Here is a 21,658-nt window from a genome sequence, read left to right as displayed (position 1 = left end):
CTACAGTTCCAGTCTTCTTTAAGAATCTAGGATGATTGAACGCTTTATCCAAGTTAAAGCTTATTTTCTTAATTCGATGGCAAAATGGGAAGCGGTGCTCCCCGAGGCAAAGAGTAAGAAAGTGAAGTTCGGGGTGGTGCAGGATGTTTGACTTTTTAAGAGCCAGCCTTCTGCAGTTTGCGCTCAACTTTTTATCAACCATAACCACAATCTTCCTCTGAATTACCCAATCTATCTTTTTTTTGTCTAACCATAGCCATTTTTTAACCTTGTATTGCCACAACACCAATCTTTCCTGAATTGTAACACATTGTATCTGCTACATGAGTCGATGATTTTTTTTTTTTTTTGTAAATTTTGCATCATTCTTTAATGGTGCAAAATTTAAGCATAGCTTTAAGCATAGCCTAGTTTTGCAGAGTCACCCTGCTTGACATTCCTGTCTGTCTATGGTTCAAATTCCTATATTGTAACACAAAATCGTTTGCATGAAAAGTTCAAATGGAAAAACTACACTTGATACGAATTTCTTTCATGCATAAGAAGATTTTTTTTTTCTTTCTCTTAGAGGTTAATAACATTCAGATGTGAAAGCTGTGCATTATCTGTTATTTGCATGAAAAAACATGTATCAAAGGCTTGTGAAATCAATATATGATGAGGGTGTGGTAAGTGTAGAGAATTCACTCACGCAGAGCGTTAAAGATCTGAGCCTGCTGTGGACTCTCCCTCATCCTACAAAGCTCATACAACAATCAAAGACCAAACTGGCCCAATTCCATCCCAGTATGTAAATAAGCATATCAAGACAGAAAAGTGAAATGAAATGCAACAAGGAAAACAAGCCTCTTGGTCACACGAAGAGGAGACAAACAGTGTCTGAAACTCTTGGCTGTTTATGATGATGTACTCTCTGCCTAATTGCTACGTCTGGATGGAGAGTCGCCTTGTTTATCCCTCCATGCAGTGCTGATTGCATGGTTTGGCTCCTTTTTAGGGAGGTTCAGCCCAGTTCTGAGGCTCTGCTTTTTCTGCTTGGGCACTCCCAAGTGTGTTCCTCTCCCAAGCCAATGGGAGAAAACCCTGAGCAGAACTGTAACTGACTGTTCTGCTAAAACCAACAAGCCTCATCTGTTCTGGCCTAAAACCATCTAAGCCAATATTCATTGAGCTTAACAGAATAGAGATGGATGCTTTTTTTTTCTTTGTAATTTCTTTAAGAATTTATTTATTTCCAATTTGTTCTCTGTAGTTATAAGATCCCCAATGTGGTGCAACAGACTTGATGGGGGAATTTGTTGAATAGTGATGTGAGTGGGGATGTCCACATGCCATTAAGAGGGAAGCTGTTTTTAGTGAGCCCCAGCTGGTGCAGTGGCTGCCTCTTCTGTGATGGTGTTTTGGACATTGCCAGCAGTAGGCTGCTGCTTCCTGCCTCTCCCCTGAGACTCATTCTGGGGAATAATGGCAAGAGGAGGAGAAAGAAGGTCCTCTAACTGAGATTAATTAGTGTTTTTGTATTCTGCAAGGCACAATAGCAAATGCAGCTCTAGCTAAATGACTTATTGTTTTCTTCTTAATGTCTGCTATAAATATGTTGCGGGAGAGAAATTGAATGTTTTTGTCTCACTGTTGCACAGGGTCTTTGTTTTGATAGCATGTCCTTGGTCGATAGTGATACCTAGACAATGGGGAAGGATTGGCAGAATGAGGTTCTTCATAGGGTAACGGTGATCTTCTCTCTGAGTTCTTTCTTCATTTGGCCTTCATGATGCAAATGCAGCTCACTCTAAAACATAGAATGGGGCTCTATAAGAGTTTGGCTGTTGTGTATGGATAAAATCTCATCTTAAAAAGAAAACTGTTCACCTTTTTGACCCTTTCAGTCAGGAGTTAATTAATCTACAAAGCTTCTCTGCTTTACCTGGACATCAGGTGTTGTTCGTGGTGCTGAATGTGCTGTTCAAATGAAAAACTAAAGGGAGAGCCACTTAGAATTTGAGAGGTGAGAACACCCGTGGACAGAAGGACGTCAGAAATTCAATCAGAATTTAAATCAGATCAGCAAAAGACGGGATTTGCTGTTTGCTCAGAGAGGGGCACCATATTGTGAAAATGAGCTAATTGCTTTTGAGCCATTCACAGCAATGTGTAGAAATCATACCTTGTGGTGTTGGCAAGGTTGTTAGGTTAACATCTGATCAATTTGTGAATTAATTCCTGGGTTTGAGAGTCTGCGATTTTCAGTGTAGCATGTTCGTTGGCTTAAAAATTGCGCCTTGGTCCGATCAAACAAGGTCACCCATTATGATAAACAATATTAAGATGGCACATGTGTTGACATGATGGAGGACATATTTGCATATTTAATCTTTTCTATTTCTTAAGCGTGCATGGTACAATTACAGCTGCTATGTGACTCATGTAAAGATTCTGTTGTGTAATGGTTTTGCATCAGGCAAATGGGCCATTATACGACCCATTTATTACAGCAGAGCACCAATAGAGCGTACAGCATATTAAGATGACATATTAGGCCATTAGGGATTGCGCTTGATTGACATGCAGCAACAAAGGATGCTGCCAGGGAACATAATAAGGGTCAGGTGTTCCAACCGACTAAAGTAACGGGGCTTAAACGTGTTCTGCATGATGGATGGTTTTGGGTGAATCTGTTTGACTCCGTAAAATAAGCCTGCCAGCTCCATCATAAGGAGAGCCCAAACTTATTCAGTGTTATTTTTATCAGGCTCCTTTCATGTTCCAGAGGACACGGGGAAAGTTCTGGAAAATTGAGTGAAGGCCACGGCTGTTCACATTAACAGCCTAACCCTCACAGCGAGAGCATTTTTGATTGGTAGCAGACAGTGAGAATAGCCCTGTCTTCATTGACATTTCCGAAGCGGCAGCCATGCTTTTCCGCGGTGGTGACCTCTGTGAATTTTATTAGCAAATGAGACCTGGAGGGTTTGGGTTTAAAGAGCGCCCCTTCATTCTGATATCCCCCACATAATGATTTTCACAGAGTTCAGGACCTGAATGGAGGAGAAATAATGAGCGCTAGTCATTATTGCTCATCTTATCTTCTGCTCAGACCATCACTCAATTTATAATTAATCTAAATACTTTCAACCTATAGACTTTGATGATCAGGATTAGTCAGCGGCTGATTTGTGAAAACTAAATGATATCAGACCATATTCCTCTTAAGGAAACTTTCCTTTCTATTTAAGTGAAGAAGCCAAAGGTAAAAAAGAAGGTTTCCATATGCAGCCATAAAACTATTTTTGTGTATTGCAGCCTGTATGTTGGATTGTTTGGAGGAACAAGCACCAACTGATTCTGTCTACTTGCAGGTTACAACCTTTTAGATGTACAATTCATGGTACACAGATGGATTTTTACAGGATTTAAAACTACTTGAATTGGACTTCAAATATTAAGGAAGGTCAGCCTTCTTCTTTTTAAAGGACTTTTTTTCAGGTTTTCTAATAAACAATAGAAAATTCTAGGCGAGGATTCCTCTTATATTTGAGTTAGGTCTCCGTTCAATATCTACTTCATCACCAACTTTGCTTCAAACAATGATTACTAACAGAGACATACTCTAGACTTGAAAGACATCCTCTAGATTTGAGACTATACTGCAGAAAATAAGGAAATGTGGTCTGTCCACACTGATAGAATTATAAATTGAGTCAGATAGTTTCACAAGGCCATGAATGGATAATAGTCATTACTCTTTACAACAAAATTAAACTCTTTACACAATTCATTTAGAGATTAGCTGTTTCCATCAGCTTATTTTCTTCCAGAAGGAAATTTTCTTCCCATCTGGACAGACACAAACTCTGGCCAACTCAAAACTGCTCTGCCAGTTTACTGAGCTGTCAGGGCAAAGGATTAACCTGATGGAAGCCTTCCCCTGGAGTATATCCACGATTCTCTATGTATGGGTCATAGTACCATTAAACCGCTAAATCTGTCATTGTTGGATCACAGGTGGGTTATTCTCACATTGTGGATTGGACCATACATTCAGCTTCTAAAGCAGCAGCTTTTTATTCATACTTATACATCAGAGAAGATTCCAAAAAAGTTGGGATGCTGTATTGATTAAAAAATGTATTGTCATTAGTCAAATTTACATTAATAATGGAACACTGAAAACATATCAAAGTTAAAATTGTGGCATTTAACTATTTCATGAAAAATATTAGCTAATTCTTTTAATTGACCGCAGCAACGCATGTCAAAAACGTTGGGAGAAAGTAACAAAAAGCTGGAAAAGGAAATGATACGTGAAAGAAACAGCAGAATAAATATGTTGCAATCAATTAGATTCATTGACAATAAGTCTCTCAGAAGTAAAAGTGAGCAGAGGCTCAGCAATCTGCAAAACACTGTCTACCAATTGTCGAGCAATTTCAGAATAATGTTTCAATGTAAAATGACTTTGAATGTGTCGTTATCTACAGTTCATAATAACATCAACAGATTAAAAGAATCTGGACACACCCAGTGCAAAGTTGGAAAGCCTGCATCTCTGATGATATGGGGGTGCATTAGTGCCTATTGAACTGGGAACTTGCACATCTGGAAGAGTACCATCCAAGCGGTAAGGTATATACAGACTGTTTAGCAACTTATGCACTCCTTCAGATGATGCCGTATCAGACAAGAATGGGGCAGCATTCTTCTTCCACTGGTACACCAACTGGTGTCCTCAGTTCCCAGACATTTACGGATCATTGTTAGTTCAATATTTGATGTATTTTCTGTGTTTTCATGGGTTTACGAGGTTTGTAAGTCATTGCTATTTGTTTTATTTCCATCTTACAATGCAACCCAACTTTTTTGTAATTGGAGTTATACTTCATGAACTCAGTGCTTTGAAAAAAAACTAGAAACATTTAGAAAGCACTTAATGTCCTTAAACACATCCAGTGAGAGGAATCTAGTGAAACAGGCAATTTTTTTGGCACTGTTTAATTTACGGCCTCTGCCAGCAACTTGTCAGAACAATCAAAGGCAGAATTTATGTGATACACGGTGTAACATATAATGATGTTTTGTGGAACTTTAATTCAGGCACAGTGTCCTTGTTAACACTGTCAAAAATATTCCAGCATAATGAAAGTAACACATTTCTATTTCAGCTGAGTGGCCTTCATTTTTGAAGAACAGCAACATTGAATGTGTGTAGCATCTGCAGTAGGGACACTTCATCTTCTACCCATTCATTTTTTACACTAGTTTCCATGTTCTCCACATCCAGCCATCATTGTAATGGAGGGTGAAGGTGGCCTACATTGGAATAATAATAAATCTGTTCCTTTGAATACCTTAGACAATAGCCGAGCCCTGGCCTTTACGGAGTTGCAGAGACGGGCTTAGTGTGTGCCGAGAGCCCTCTATTTTTAATTGGTCTCAAACACGCCATTGTTAAGGCGTAAGAGATAGAGAAAAAAGAGAGGTGGTGAGAGAAAACACCCCTGTGCATCACTAGCACATTAGTGCAGCACTAACACAGTGTCATTATAATTTGCTCTTAGTCTCACTGGCTAATTAGCTTGTCATGGTGTAGCAGGTCCTGCAGAGTATGTGGTCATTAGGCTCTGAGAGCATAGAAGCTGAATGACAATCAATGATCTCCTGTCATCTTCTTCACTGTTGTTAGACAGTGACAACGGAGGTATGATGAGGTGTTTTTATTGTCACTTGAAATACTGTTCCCTTCTGTTGTGTGGTGGTCAATGGATGAGAAATGAAGATAAGTTTCCCCCTTGTTGTGTTTGGGTTCACTGACCCAAATTAAGACAGTTTGTGGGTCTCAAATTTGCTGACAGGGATTTCATATCCACACTGCCACAGTACTGCAACCTGCCTGATGGCAAAGAAGACATAATCTACTTACATTAGTAGCTCTGTGAAGTCATTTTATGTTGACGCCTTAGCCCTGTATAAAGTACTATTTGATAATATGTGACTTCATACGCATTACATATTGTACCTTTTGTTTTATTAATATATCATGAACGTGGTCGTAAAAAAAATATTCATTCATTTCTGATTACCAACAAAGAGCAGTGCTGTGCATAAGTCTCCCAAGCAACACAGTCACAACATGACTGTTGAAATAAACAGTCTGTTTTAATCATCCAGGAAAGCTGTGCTGCCAGCGTCTTTGTCTTTGTAACATGAGCTACAACTGAACAATTCATCAAGTGATTATTAGAGCTGGTTCATGTGACACCCAGGGTTGCTGATGCCTCAAAGCGAAAAACAAAACTGCTTTGAGCACTTGAGCAGATGGCTGAACGTTATTAAAGGGACCTTAGAGCCCTCATATAGGGGTACCTGATTGAGGTTGGAGAAGCAAGTGTCTCAACTCATCTGATGGCCTTCTTCATGTTCTGTACACAACTCCGGGTTATCCTCAGAAAATATTAGACTTCACATGGGAATCAGGGACAAACTGAAATTGAATAATGCAGTTATGTGAAAAACAAACTACACCCTCTTTCAATTCTAAGGTTTTACTTGTTGGGACATCGTAAGAATGAAAGATAAACGTCACATGACATATACTGTTTAATTATTTAGTTCACAAATTCAAGCCAAAATGCAGTAGTAGTGTGTGAAAAAGTAAGTACACCCTTACTGCTTCCATCAGAATAAAGAGGGTCAGTAGCAGCCCACTGCTGCTAATCAAATACACTCGATAAGCTGATTATCAGCAGTTGTGAGCACCTCTATAAACGCAGAAGTTCAGTTAGTTTGCAGGTCTGGAGCATTCAGGTGTGTACTAACAAATTGCAAAGTTGGAGAGACATCAGTAATTATATTAGAGAAGCAACTGTTGCTGCCCATCAATCTGGGAGGGATTATGAGGCCATGTGCAAACAATTTTGAGTCCATCATTCTGCAGTGAAAATGATTTTTCACAAGTGGAAAACATTCAATAGGGTTTAACAATCTTCCCAGTAGTGGATGTCCCAGCAAGTTCAACCCAAGGTCAGACTATGCAATGCTCAGGGAAACTGCAAAACACCTGAGAGCAGAATGGCTGACTAAGAAAAAAATCGAGGTGTTCCAATGGTCCAGTCAAGGTTCACACCTCAGCTCAATTGAAATGCTGTGGTGGGACTTTAAGAAAGCTGTGCATGAACAAATGTTCCCAAATCTCAATGAACGTTGTAAAGACATTCCACCACAGCCACACAAATGATTACTTCAAGCTGTTGCTGCTAAAGGTTGTTCTGTAGGCTTTTTCATACACTGCCTCAGCATTTTAGCTTTAGTTTTTGTTAAATCAATAATTACACAGTGTAATATGTCATGTGTTGTTGTTGTTACTTAATTTTAAGAACTGGTAAGTAAAATACATATTAAAAACAACAAAGAACATTACACTTGCCCTTCTTGTGGATGGTCACTCTTTCAAGCTCAGGTTCTCTACCAGTACCGGGCGCTTGAGAGTTGTAAGCAGTTGTGTTTGTATATGTTCACATATTTACACATATATATCTATATATAGATATATGTCTGTATCATAGGCTTGGAAACTGACGTCCCCCCCCCCCAATTGGAGACAGGCGCATTTGTCAAATCAAATCAAATTTATTTTTATAGCACATTTCATGTACAAAACAATTCAAAGTGCTTCACATAAAATTTGTGCTCATTAATTCATGACATATCTGTCAGGTTTCCGATATGTGTCCCCCCCTAATGTTAAACTCATTCCTACGCCCTTGATCTGTATATATATATATATATATATAGTTCTGGAATATGTCCACAGTAATGATCATGTGATCAAGTGCAGAAAATAAAACAAAAATCAATACATAACATACAATCAGAAAAATAAATAAAATCACTTGTTTTATTGACTATACTGATATATTCTTAGATGATGTAAATGCATTGAGTTTAGCTTTGTTAAGTGATTCATTCTTGTTAGTTGTAAATCAAACTTTAAAAAAACAACTTGTTAAATGAATGTAAAGGACAAATTTACCACTATATCAATTTATTTTCAGCATAAAGCAATTCTGTTGTCACATCAATATTTTTGGTTTTCGGTGCAGCAAAATGTAATCACAACTTGTATTTTATCACAAAAATGTATTTTATTACAATAAATACGGGAAAATGTTATAATGGACTTTGGACTTTACTTCAATGCACACACATTAATCCACAGTCATCAGTAGGGAAACCACACTATAGGCTGCACAATGGTGAAATCTGAGCGATTGAATCACTTTTTTTTTAATGAATTGATTTTCTTCAAGTTTCCATCGTGTTCGCTTCTTGTTATCAGAAAGAATTTTTGACTCTGATTTCCTTCACTCTTCTATTCTTATCATGGATATTTGGTTCACAGCGTGTCCCGACATTCCAACAAACATCATCTGTCTTGCATTTGTCATCCATATAACACATGTGATCCACAGTCAAACGTGAGCCGCACCACAAGCATTATTCTTCAAAGCAAGGCTCAGCGTACATCCCCCTGTTATTTGTGATTCTCCCGATGACCCAAAACATGTAAAGATCATTTAAAACAGCAACTGTTGGTACCTGACAAACAGAACCGGTTAAGCTGACTTTGTGTCATCACATTTCACTGCTCCTCCTCCTCCTCTTCTGCTCCCTCGCCTCCTGTTTCATTGTGTAAACATGACAGAGCCCCCAACTCATTATCTGGAGCTGGAGACAGATGGAATTGGTGAGCGTTACAAGAGCAGCACAACAAGACAAGTGGGCAAGCTCGAGTCATTCATGGAAAAAAATAGGATTCTGTGAGAGGCTGTTTGGCTGACACACTCGGCAACCAAGCCTGCTTATTTAGTTGGCGGTATTCACCCGTTTTAAGACCATATCTGAGTGAAGCGTCACATGTTAAATGTAATGACAGAGATTTAGCTCTGCCTCACACGCAGCGGCGCTGAGCTTGCAGAGCTTTTTGCCTACAGGTTGTTTGCTTCACCTCTATGTGCCTTCCAGCCATCAGCAGAATACCAAAAAAAAAACTACATTTCAACATAAACGAAATCTCTTTTGGCTGTGTCTCAAAGCTGTTACAATTTGTGCCATCTCATTACCAACGCCAAGCTAAATAAGATGATGACAAATAGAATGTGTTCTGCATCTCCTTGAAAGTTTGCCAATATAATATTTCTCACTTGTGTTTTATTGGCAAGAGGGTAGAGAATTAGATTAACCTTTAATATTGAAGCAAAGTGATAAAATCTAAATGGGGCTTTCTTGGCAAATAGGTTTTAGCTTATTGATTTCTCATTTTTCCCCTTCCCTCTGTCATTGAGGGAAAACGCTCTTCTCAAATATCCATTTTTTCCTAGTCTCTCTACTGTACTGTAAGTCTTTGTTTATTGATGAATGGTAATGATGAGATGGTTTCAATCAGTCCAGAGATAATAGCTTTTTCTCATCAAAGGTCAGAGGCTCAGATTGTGAACAGCCATTTTCTTGTCCTCCACATGCTTTATCAGATTAGTCTTTTATTTCGTCGCTGTTGGACCTCAGGACACAGTTGCTGGTATTTTGATTGTTCAGGGAAGGTTTGTTTTGTTTATAATTACATGCCTTTAAATGCCAACAGATCCAGGTTATGCAAGATTTTTAGCTTTTCGCTGGCCTTTTTACTGAAAATCTGTTTGCCTGTTTGCTTTTTACTTCCAGCTGGATGAAAACCACTTAACTCACGGTCCTCCCCTTTTCTTCACATCTACAGGGTCAGCCTTCATGATGGTGAACACATCGGGTCGCTTCGCAGGGCAGAGGGCTTTACTGCTGACACCTCAGCTGAAGGAGAATGACACGCACTGCGTTATCTTCCACTACTACATAGGAGGAAGAGACAACAGCCACCCAGGTCACCTAAATGTATATATCAAAGAAAACAACAGTCCCATGGGGATGCCAATTTGGAATGTGTCAGGCCCAGCCTCTCGATCATGGGGGCAGGTGGAGCTGGCCATCAGCACCTACTGGCCCAACTTCTACCAGGTGAGAAAACTTTGGTGAAATCAGGCTATCTTTTGTACAACTTCTCTAAAGAAGTAGGCTGCCCATTGTAAGTAACCTCTATAGTTTAGCAAAAACTAATTAAAGCCCTTTTTATTGGGTGGAACATGACAAATTTATTATCTGAGAAGCTCTAAACAATTGCACAATAGCCCATTCAAAACACCTGAGATCAATGATTTCAGTGGCTGCCTCGGTATCCATGGTGATCTGTTCTCTTCCCCTTCCATCTGAGCCAGTTTTCTTTTTCCATTTCTGAAAACTCATTTTCACTTACCAATGCACATGACTGCTGGCTAGGGCAAGGTGATTTCACACTTGCCTGGCTATTAGTCTGCGTCAGACTTGTTCCACGAGTCCACCAAATGTTAATTGATGCAGGGAGACCCCTTAACCTCCCAATGGGAGCCGGCCCTTTGGTGTATTATTTCATTATGGCTTGGTAGAGCTGGCCCACACTGGAGCTGAGGGGAGTCCTCCTGCCTGCTTATCATAGCCACTCTGATAACTTAGTTAACAAGGCATACCACTGAGATTCTCACAGCTGAATTCTGGATGGAAGTTTTAATGAGAGGTCCATGGACAAAAAAGGGAAATAAGAAGAGGACGACCTTGTTTGAGATAATCATACAAAGCTGATTTGATCAGATATTTTCAGATTGGTTTCAGACATGAAACAGTAAGCCTGTTTTAAAGCTCAACTTGTTATTCAGAAATAATGTTTCGGTCCTTGATGCTATTTTTACTAACTGTTGCACACAGTTTCAGCAAATGCTTTGCCTTTAACTTTTGATCAGTTCGATGAACCAGGCAAAATGCCTGAATTCTTTGACTTGAAGTTGGCTGTATTGAGTTCAGCAAACCTCTGCATACGTAGGTCGAGTATTTAGACCCACGATGACTGACAATGCTCTGGTGGGTGTTAAGGGTAAAATCCCAGCATCTGCTGCCTTTCAAACCCCAAGTGGAGGGTCTGCCTTCCTTTTGTAATTTTTCTAGACCCAAATTGACATCATGGGTAAATGTGCGGATGCTAATGATCTTAGCAACAATCTGTCATGTAAGGAGGCCATTGCTTGAAATTCTCTCTAATTAAAAACATGGCACTAATTATAGGTATCTTTAATTGCATAGCAACCTACGAAATTGTCAAAGGGAAGCCACCTGATACATGGAAATTATTTTTTAATTACCGGTACGGCTTTTAGTCATCATTCCAGCCGATCTGCCTTTGATAATTACTCCTCTGTTAGGCTATCTCTAGAACCTTTAATTGAGATTGTCGTGCATTTTTCAAAAACTGAAAACCTGAACAGTTTGCAAAATAATATGAATCAATTTATATTGTGCAAATAGCATTCAAATTGTGCACTGTGTCCATATGACCTAAATGTACTCATCTGTCTCAGTGCTAATACAGCAGAGTTCATGGCAGAGCTAATCAATCCCGCTGTAATGTTGTACTTAACAAAGTCCCAAAGGGATCACCAGTGCAGTGATGTAGACACTGAACGCTGGGCTCGCTGTCCATCTCTCTGACAAATGAGACGGATGAACTTTCTTGTGACATCAGCAGCCTTGCCCCATGTGAATATTTTTGGTGTGGGTCAGGCCCAATTATGCACTGCACTATCATTGATGTTGGAATCAATTATATCACAGCTATTAGGCAGGCTGACTGATGTCTGTTGCACAAACAAAGGATTTCAATTAGAGTGTGGGGGGCAGTTAATTTGTCTGGTGGCGATATATGGAGAGGTTGGCCTTTTAATTTCCTTTAAATTAGCCTGTAATGAGGCCATAATTGGCACCCAAGACATCCACTTTCATATTCCGTAAGACGAAAAAAGAAATTTATAATTAGACAACCCTATCTGAAGGCATCTTGCCTCCCAGATGACAATGGTAACTATCTCCTTCTCCACATTCCTAGGCTACAAAAGGAATCTCAGAGATGTATCTTTGTGTAACCAGCAGGGCACGAATTTCTAGGTGACACCATACATGGGATTTGACCATTAATATATACAAGATGCTGGATCGTGCAGGTTTGTATTTCAGGGATAATGGCATGCAAAACATGTGTAGCTGTAGCATGTGTGGTGTAATGAGTCTATGGACCACACCCTGTGTTTGGGAAGGGACTGGCATTCTGTTTCCCTTTTTATCACACTGCAGACCGAGAAGCACATAACTCAAACATTCTGCTGGTACACGCCCTCCCTCAGAGCTCAGGACCATTTGTTTTGCAAGAGAGCTAGGCCCTTAAAATAGTGTCAAGTTAGTCATGCACAGTTGCACTTGATTTTAAAAATGATCTAATAATAGAGTGCAACAGACATGTCACCAAAGTCACATTAGACACGAAGCAAGTGTTAAAAGCAACAGCATTTTTTTTTTATGGAAGAGATGACATATTAAAAGGAATATTCACCAGTGTTAACATTATTCAGGTTTGAGGTATTTGCCCTTTTAGAGTCAACAGTTATGAAAGGAATATTTTTAAATAGTAAGTTATATCGAAAGTTTAAATATGGACTATAAAGTGTGCATATTTCAGAGACTGAATTTCAACAGGTTACTTTGCACAAACAAAATTGTACACTGTAAAACCCACTTAGTTAAACGTACTGATAAAAATCATGCAAACCATGCAAAAAGTAAAGCAGAATAGAAGTTGTATTTTGTAATGGATGTAATTAAGTGTAATTTGTTAAAGGGTAGTAAGGACCGGATATACTAATTACAAAGTAAAGTCAACTAAATGATGTAAATCAGGACAGCTGTTGGAACTCAGAGAGAAATATTTTATTTTGAAGAACAAATCTAATAAAACTGACAATCATATCAGGGAACGTTTTATGGTGCATCAAACAAAAATCAAAACACAAGTACAAAATGTCCATTTATCCTACAGTTACTGGTTTATATGGTGGCGATAAGTCCCATAATATGTTCAAGTCTTAAACAAACAGGCTATTGCTGCTCAGATTGATTGATTGAAGATTGATTGTGTATCACTCAGATGTTTCTTTCTTTGTTCAGTGCAGTGGTAAAGTGTGGGAACCAAGATCTTTCCTTTCATGAAAAATGAATATGAGCTCCAGATTTTTGTTTTGAAAGTGATAAGTTGGTCTCTTTGAAGTGAGGGTGTATAAAATATTTATAGTGCATGTGTTACCTGCAGTAGATTATGGTCAGATCGCATCTAAAATGCAGCTCCATGCTATTTGGATTTATTTACACATGTTGATATCTGTTGGCCAAATATTGAGAAGGTCGCACATTTTTAAGCTGTAGAAAGTGTCATCAGGTGTATGTTTGTTATGCACTTACAGCTCATCTGACAGTATTTTGTTCGCAGTTTTTCTTTTATCTTCAAAGCTACCACACTCCATTGACAGAAACTGTGATTTTACATCAGAGAACACATGTCAGTTTGTTCTATTGTGTGACTGCAGAGTTTATGACATTGTAATTCAGATCTGACCAAACCTGGTAAAACACCAAAGTTGTGGCAGTGGTAGACCAGCAACTGGTGTACTCTGCAGTGAGATGAAATAATGAATTGGCTATCTCTAGGTTTTGTGTGTGTTTGTAGTCTGCTGGAGCACAGAAATCAGGTTCACATTCTAACCAAAAAGTCATGTTTTTTTTTCAAACTCAAGTAGGACTTTACACACAAGATAAACTATGAATTCAGAGAAAGCTGGTGCGACTTCATCTTGGATACGGAACTGGAAGAGTTAGCCGTCTTTGCATTACTTTACTGTGTAACGCATTTTCTTTACAGTTTCTATTATTCATCTTTCTTTTAATCATTCATTAATCAATGAGCAACTAAAATTAAATGATATTGTCGAGGCAAGAGAAATTTGGGTGACATGACCTTTTAGCTTTGCTTCTCACCTCCTGTGCTCTGTGTTTGTCGCAGACTGTGTGCTAATCGTCTCAAGGCTCAAACCTAATTTCACACTTGCATGTCATAACACCTGTCAACTGTGACATATTGTGGAAATAATGTTAGTGGCCTGCAGCTGTGTCACCAGCTGCAGCTCAGCGAAGGAACAGAGTGTGTTAGCGAGAGCTGGACTTTGCACACGCCTAGCCACACTCGGGTACCTTTTCAAGACATGTGCCCATTTATCACTGGTGTTATGAGCCTCCTTTCTCCTCCTCAGATTGTGTTTGAGGCTGTAACCTCAGGGCAGCGGGGCTTGCTGGCCATCAAAGACGTTGTGGTCCAGGGCCACCAGTGCAGTAAGTCTATTTTCCCTTCACCATAAAAGAATATCATCAAACCTTCATTGTCCTTTTCATGACACCCTTCCAAATACCTGTATCATTGTTCTGCTCAAGGCCTTCAAGTCAAACAAAAGGCCTTCAAATAATATGCTACAGTCATTCCAAGTGGGAGCCTCCCTCCTCCTTTCCTCTTTCCTCCCTGCAGATTTATGAGCATATAGTTGACATGCTGAAGTGTGCTCAGGATATAATGTTTGAGTGCCTCTGTTAAATCTATCCTTTGAGAGATGGCACAAGAAGTACAAAAAAACAAGCCACTGAAAAGCAAACCCTACCGAACAGTCTGCTGCGTCTGATGTTTGGATTTTACCATTTTTCTTCTCCCTGAAGAATTTTCTGTAAAGTGTCTCATCAACATCTGTTCGGAGTTCTGCTACCCTTACTGAATCAGTACAAGCACTTTGGAGTGCACTACAGAAGTAATGAACATGTAATTACTGCCACATTTATAATTTTCCTGTGCCTGCTTTTGGGATAAGCTGCGGCTGTAAGGGTGGAGGAAAGATGCCTCTTCAGTATTCTTCATGTTTATTCTTTTGAGTGCAGAGAGTCATGTTGGTCCATATGGCACCCCTCAAGTTAATACTGAGGTTTTCACACCCTGCACTCTAAAATCAATACCACGTGAATTCTCATCAATTGATTTATACTTTACACCAACCCTCATAGCTGAAGCATCGGGCTCTGATTGTTGGCCACTAATGACCTGCTAACCATTTGAAAGCAGCTGAATTCCTACAAATGTTATGTCAATAAGATGGATTTATACAGCAATATGAGCAGCATATAAATGTATTGGAGCAAATCAATGGGGCCTCACGACGTGTTCAGTGTTTAAATTTGTAAGTGTGAGTGGATCAATAATCCACTCAGTGGCAATTGGGCTTCTTTGAGTGATAAGCAAAGTGATGAGCGACTCCTCAGTAGAGAAATGCCAATTCATTTTCTATTTATACGACCACATAGAATATCTAGCTCAAAGGTGTGATTATGCCACTGGGGGGGTCTTGCTTTCCTCCCGCCATTAAAGAAGACATAGAAAAATAGATTTTTGTCTCTGGCACTAGATAGATTGACAGGGAAAAGATATAAAAGAGCTGCAGTTCAATGGCAAGGTTATGAAATATGAGGTAAAAATGAAATGATGAAAGTGATAGAATTAGCTTTTGACAAGTCTTCAGAGATTCGGTTATGTTTCGAATCAAGGTCGCTCCACTGAATTGCCCTATATTGCTTTGCAGAATAGCAGCACTAATCAGAAATGTTCTAAATAAGTTACTTTCCTGGACTATCTCGGTCTGGGAATGTGCTGATAATGAGTTCAAATAGAAAAGATAATAATGCTCATTGAAAAATGTCCTCCATCACCGAAAGAATCCAGTGGAGATACAGTGACAAGGAGGCTTTTGGTAGGTGGCCTCTGGTTCCCGATTTTAAAGATTTTGTAGGAATATCCCTTACTAAATCCCAGTATGCTTTAAACTCAGCGGGACTTTTCTCAGATCACTAGATCTACATACAAATCTTGGCATAAGAGTTCTTGTGTGGGTAACAGACAAATTTGTATGGCGCAGGAGCGTAAATTTGCTCAACTCGGTGTTAAATGGTTTCTTTACTTCTGACACTTAAGTTTTCCAAAATGCCAACCCATCTTTTTGGAAGCTGAACTTCCCCTCTCAGCATGCAATCTCATTTGACAACTATTTGTTATTTTCATAGTGAATACTCCGCACTTCCTGACTATAAAAGGAGTGGAGGTCAACGCTGGACAGACAGCATCTTTTCACTGCACTGTCAATGGACGCAAGAGGGACAACTTTCGTCTCTGGCTTCAGGTGAGAGACATTTTTTATTTCATTTCTTTAGACTCTGGGTCAGGGACTTGATCAGATTGTGGAACCTGTTATAGAACTGGACTCGCTGGAGATGTCTTCCTAAACAAACCCTTTACGTAAATATGCAATTTTGTGATCCAAGATGAGGTAGATTTGCTGGTAGATTTGCATCATTGTTATTGCATTTGACTAAATATGTAACAAAATGTAAGTTGATGTAATATATCATTGAATTAAAAATAAAAATAAAATTGAAATTTATTGATGATTTATAAGTGGCTTATATTTTGGTAAGGTGTGTATTAAGCAAGGTTACAGTTTGTAAATGATAATCCAAAAGCCATGAATTGGACAAAGGGAGCCTTCAGACACATTTCCAAATATTACACCTTAAGTACCACTTGAAATGATTTTGTCCTCAGCATCACTTCTTGAAAATGCACTTTTATTTCAAACTTTTAACTCTAAAGTCAAGAACCCATGTGTTGAGCTTAATGCACTGCAGTTGAATCGAACACTTCGTGCTCTGCGTGATCACAGTGATAAAACACCAAGTGAAAATTAAGGAAGGGAATTTTTTTCTTTAAATCTCATATCATAACAACATATCGTCTCAAGCTTTTAAGAAAACTCTAAACAATTAGATGATTTTAGAAGCCAAAGCTGCCAGCCTCTCAACCTCTTTCAAAAGTCACTTTCAGGAAACACTATTGGCCTTTTGTAATCTGCTGTGTGGATCATTTCAAGTTGAAGCATTCACACATTGCTTTATGTTGCCCTTGTGGTTGAGATTTCATCTGCTCACCAGATTCCCACAGGCCTCTGCAGCTGGGATGCAGGGGATTACAGTTGTTTCAGATCACCGCAGTATGGTCTTAACCTATATAGATGTTGGCTCCATGTGGATACTGAGTACTATATCCGGCACAAGTGAGCGGCGCAGCAGTCTTGAATTGACCTTGTTCTAAGCAGCAAAGGTAGTGCATCTGGCAAACATAACCCTGTTGGCTCTGCTGCTAAGCACACTGTCACACATGTGATCAGTGGGAGCATGATGCTGGGTAAAGGTCTTCTGCCAGGTACTCCATCATTTTAACAAACACGTCCTCATTAGCACAGGATCTGGAAAACAAACATTAAGTGAAGTCCCCCGATGACAGTAATGAAGAAATATTTCTAATGAACAAATGTCCCCCATCTGCCTGCTGTGAGAGGTGACAGCTGGGGAAGCCCACTGTGTGTGTCTCTGTGTGTGTGTGCATTCCTGTGTAATAAATTTATTCCAGCCACCGATGGGACACAAACAAACAAGCTCAAGAGCAGACGACAAGAACACTGAACTCAAGTTTCTGAAACACACACAAGGTCAGGCCACTTTGCTTATTAAACTTTTCCATTTTGGAGGCTCACTTGTGTTTGTCTCTGTTCCAAACAGGGCATGGGTGGAAGAGAGGCCCCGATGAAAGCCACTAAACCTTGGAACAACCGGCGCTTCATAGGCACTTTCGATGTGGAGAACACAACCAAGGGCGACTCAGGCCGTTACCGCTGCATTGTCCACTCAGACAAAGGAGTTGGAGTGTCCAATTATGGAGAACTAACCATAAAACGTGAGTTTTTGTCCCAAGGCAGAAAAACAAAACGCAAACATGGACTACTGTCTCTGACTGAAAACCACACAGAGAGCAGGAATGTTTTCCCATCCACATGACCTCCATGCATTCAGCAAAGTTACCAGGAGATAAACCGGTAATGCTGCATATTTTTTAAATGAAAATGTCCTCTCAGGACAGACTGAAAACTGCAGCTTTTTATGTTGATTTGTTATCCACAGAACCTTAATACTTCTTCTATAAAGACTGTCCTTGACTGAACACATTTCCACCTAAAAGATCACAAAGGCGAGAGGCAGCAGGGTTTACAGTAGCCTCACTGATATTTCACTCCTGCAGTCATTTGATATGAATTTATGGAGTCGTCCGAAACTAAATCCTGCAAGGCCTCTCTTTCCTACAGCCCTATAGCCCGGTAATGGCCCTCTATATTTCTTCACCTCAATTTTCTCCTAGTGCTCTCAATTGAATTTACTGCCCTGATTTTTTTTTTTCCTCTTTTTTTTCTTTTTTGGGCTCTAAGCTTTGTATGTGATTGATAGGTTTAATCCTGCCTGTCCAGATCGAGGTCTGTCAATCATGCGAGAACGGCTGGGCCCAGACACAGCAGAATGTAAGAGGCAGATAAAGTCTCTCTGCCCAAGTGTATCAGTGGGTTTCAGTGGTGTGCTCAAAGAAAATTTACTGACACACTGGAGGCACTCAAAACCACTCTTGTGCATAAATTCAGCAACACAATCACTTGCAACATTCACACACTTACACATACTTACTAGACAGCAGTATTTTTGCTGATCGCTGCTTTCAGGCTTACCAGATATATTTCCACACAATAATATAACAGTAAAGGGTAAAGTGCTTTCGTCATAAATATTTAAAATGCAGTAATTTTCTCAGTTAAGGCTTGTATCAAATCTTGTAACTCACTGCAGTTTAAATCCTACGTTGATTTCACACCTCGGTGACTCTGATGTAATCCAGCTCGTTCGAAGAGGAGAAAAAGGCGTTTTCACACTTATCAGTGTCCCACATAAAAATCTGATATCTCCTCTTATCGGCCCAGTCATAAAACAAGTGCTTAACCCTCCTAGCAAAGTGTCTGAGTTGTAAATCCTCCTTAAATATGTATTCGCCACATCAATGACTTGCTTTTGGAGGAGTGACCGTGGAGTCTTTCTTTGGATTATGAGCCTGCTACAGTCACATGCCAGCTCCCCTCACCTCCTTCATTATCATACACTGCCTTTTCCTTTAACATGAGGAAAGTGAATGCTTGATTATCCTGGATAATCACTTCTGCTATCCGTGCCAGTCTTCCATCAGTATTTATGTGCCTATGTGGAAATGTGCCACATGCATTTCTAGTGCTGTACGGACCGGCCCCGTGCAGCCCTCCCCTCCTGTTTTGATGAGCTCTCCTGCTGAACAGCCAGTGGTTTTTGAAAGGAGGATAATTACTCCCTGTCCAAGGGCTGGTTCTTTTCTTGGCCTGGTTAGAATCACCTGGAGCCCTCACTGAGCTTTTCCATTGCATTCTGGGCCATGCTACCAACTCGAGGTCGCGGCCGTGTCAGCTCTAATGAGAATAGCCACCAAAAATCGAAGGTAGGCCAGTCAAGACCCTCGTTTTCCTGTGGCCCCCTCTCTTCATATCCGGGGCAGATCAATTCTTTACTCACAGCAGCCCAATTAGGAAAGCGCACAACATAATGAGGACCTCTTGCATCTTAACAAGAGAGGCTCAGTGGATGTAACGGGCAAATGAGAGATGGATTTATAAACAGTGAAGTCTAACTAATCTAACAACAGAGCTGAGTGGCAGCTCTTATTATTGCTCACTGTGTAATGAAAGGGTTGTGTTCTTGCACTCGTATATTTGTGTAATGTATGTGTAGCTTTTAAATGATTAGCGAATTAATCTGTTTAGAGATCTGTTTAATTATCTAAGCGAGTTATTAAGAAAAAATGCCAGCAATTGTCTAGTTCCAGCTTAAAATTTGCTCTGTTTTTCTGTGGTATATTAATTAGATTAGTTGCCAACTTGGGGTTCTTTGTGCGGTGTCATTTTTCAGTGATATTGCATAAACTATATGATAAATCGGCTCATTTTAAAAGTAAACATTAGTTTGTCATGCCAGTGCATGCCAGTGTATGAGTGTTTTTTGTTGCTGCAGATGCATTTGTGTGATAGCATCCTGGCAGGTGCTGTGTAAAAGCAAGGCTCAGCTGTTGCCAGGCCGTTCGCCTTTTTGGTCAACATCATGACAGCAGCTGCTCACTGACCCTCACGAATGGTCGCCACTTTCATCTGTGCACTGTCAACCATTTCCAGCTAGCACAGAGCTCAGTTGGAAGACCTCTGCAGGACCTCACCGCTGCAAAGCTGCTGCTCGTGGCTTAAACATTGGTAAACAAGTTGCTAATATCCTGAAGTGTTCCAGAACTTGAATGTATTCCACACCGGTAATCTGTGATTTGCAGGGCATCTGCTGTGGCTCTTGAGCAGAGGATTACTGCACCTACAGGAATAATTTCATCACCAAGCTAAGCTGCTGTTGCTTTTGTGAAGCTGTAACTTTTCATAGTTAAATTAAATGCTTATTGCTGTAATACATCATATTGCTTAGCTGTGCTGTTTCAGAAGCCGTCTCAGGTGATAACAGCAGAAATAGGCCTGAATGGTAAGAGTGGCATCCATTTATTAGAGTGATGAATGTTTTCTACAGAGAATCAAATGTGACGGGATGACTGAGGGGCCTTTCCTGATCAAATACAGTATGATGCTATCACTTTAGTTGTGTTAATAGTTGGTGAAATTCTATGTTACATGGCCTCTTTGAACCAGTCATGACTGAGCTGAAACGTTGTCATAGTTTGAGGGCCATTTGGTCTTATGCATCATAAGGTGTCATGGAAAAATGAGTGCTTTGGCAAATGTGTCAAAAAAATCTGGTGACTGTTTCATTAGACTTGCTTACTTGGTGTTGGTTGTTTATTTATGACATTTTACTTTTCCCTGAGTCATACTTTCAGTATTTCTTTTTATTTAATTAGGTTCTTTAATGAATATAGGCACTAAATAAGGAACAAAAATACATTACATATGGTATCACAGTTAGATTAAAAAAAAAAGTGAGGTTCTCTCTTTTTGAAACCAACACATTCAAATTGAATAATTTTAAGATATTAAAAAAAAAAAAAAACATGTAGTAGAGTTAGCCTGCATTGTTTACTATTGCTTGACTTAATCTGAGTGCATAGCAACTTAACTCAGTTAAATCCCTTTGAAGACATAACAGACCATAAAAGCCCATCAGAACAAGTCAACAGCTGAACCCAGATTTTGGATCACCTCATTTTCCTGTCGGCCTCCAGCATATAGACTAGTGTCTGGCTTGTAAGTACAGAGGAAAACCTCATGGATTAGCTGGTTCGCTTTAGGTGATGTTTGTCAGTATTATTGAAAGCCTGGATTAGAAGGAGTTTAGGGATGTGAGATCGGAAGTCAAAGTAGGGTAACCATCTGCCGTTGGTCACCTCAGCCCATTTTTTATTTACCCAAAGACTTTGCCCTCTCCACGACAACTCCATGAAAAGCAGCCAGGCCACGAATGCTATTATTGTGTTTCTAGTGTGCTCATTAGAGCTTCTCCTCTTGACATGCAGCTTATGTATGTGACAATGGTAGATTCCCGAGCAGTTCCTTAGCTGTTGGTCATAGCCCTTTGTTGAATATGCCAGGTTTTAATTTCAACGTGACTTTGTTTTCAAAGACTGAACATCATATTGAGATTGTGAAGTTGCATTTATTTCTGTTTTTTTTTTTTTAGTTGTCCTTATGATTGG

The 21,658-nt window shown here is 39.7% G+C and overlaps 1 protein-coding gene across 7 annotated transcripts in view; it reads left to right on the top strand.

Annotated features, from left to right (window-relative positions):
- LOC142398773 (receptor-type tyrosine-protein phosphatase mu) overlaps positions 1-21,658 on the top strand; it is a 168,346-nt gene that overhangs the window by 39,606 nt on the left and 107,082 nt on the right. For all 7 annotated transcript variants that reach the window (XM_075482936.1, XM_075482941.1, XM_075482940.1 and 4 more), the window contains exons 3-6: positions 9,767-10,041; positions 14,241-14,319; positions 16,084-16,199; positions 17,635-17,809. In XM_075482936.1, coding sequence (XP_075339051.1) covers positions 9,767-10,041; positions 14,241-14,319; positions 16,084-16,199; positions 17,635-17,809 — 645 coding nt within the window. The remainder of the gene's footprint in view (positions 1-9,766; positions 10,042-14,240; positions 14,320-16,083; positions 16,200-17,634; positions 17,810-21,658) is intronic.

The sequence above is a fragment of the Odontesthes bonariensis genome, chromosome 14 (assembly GCF_027942865.1).
Source record: "Odontesthes bonariensis isolate fOdoBon6 chromosome 14, fOdoBon6.hap1, whole genome shotgun sequence".
NCBI classification, from domain to species: Eukaryota; Metazoa; Chordata; class Actinopteri; order Atheriniformes; family Atherinopsidae; genus Odontesthes; species Odontesthes bonariensis.
This window is presented reverse-complemented; position numbering and strand designations above follow the sequence as displayed.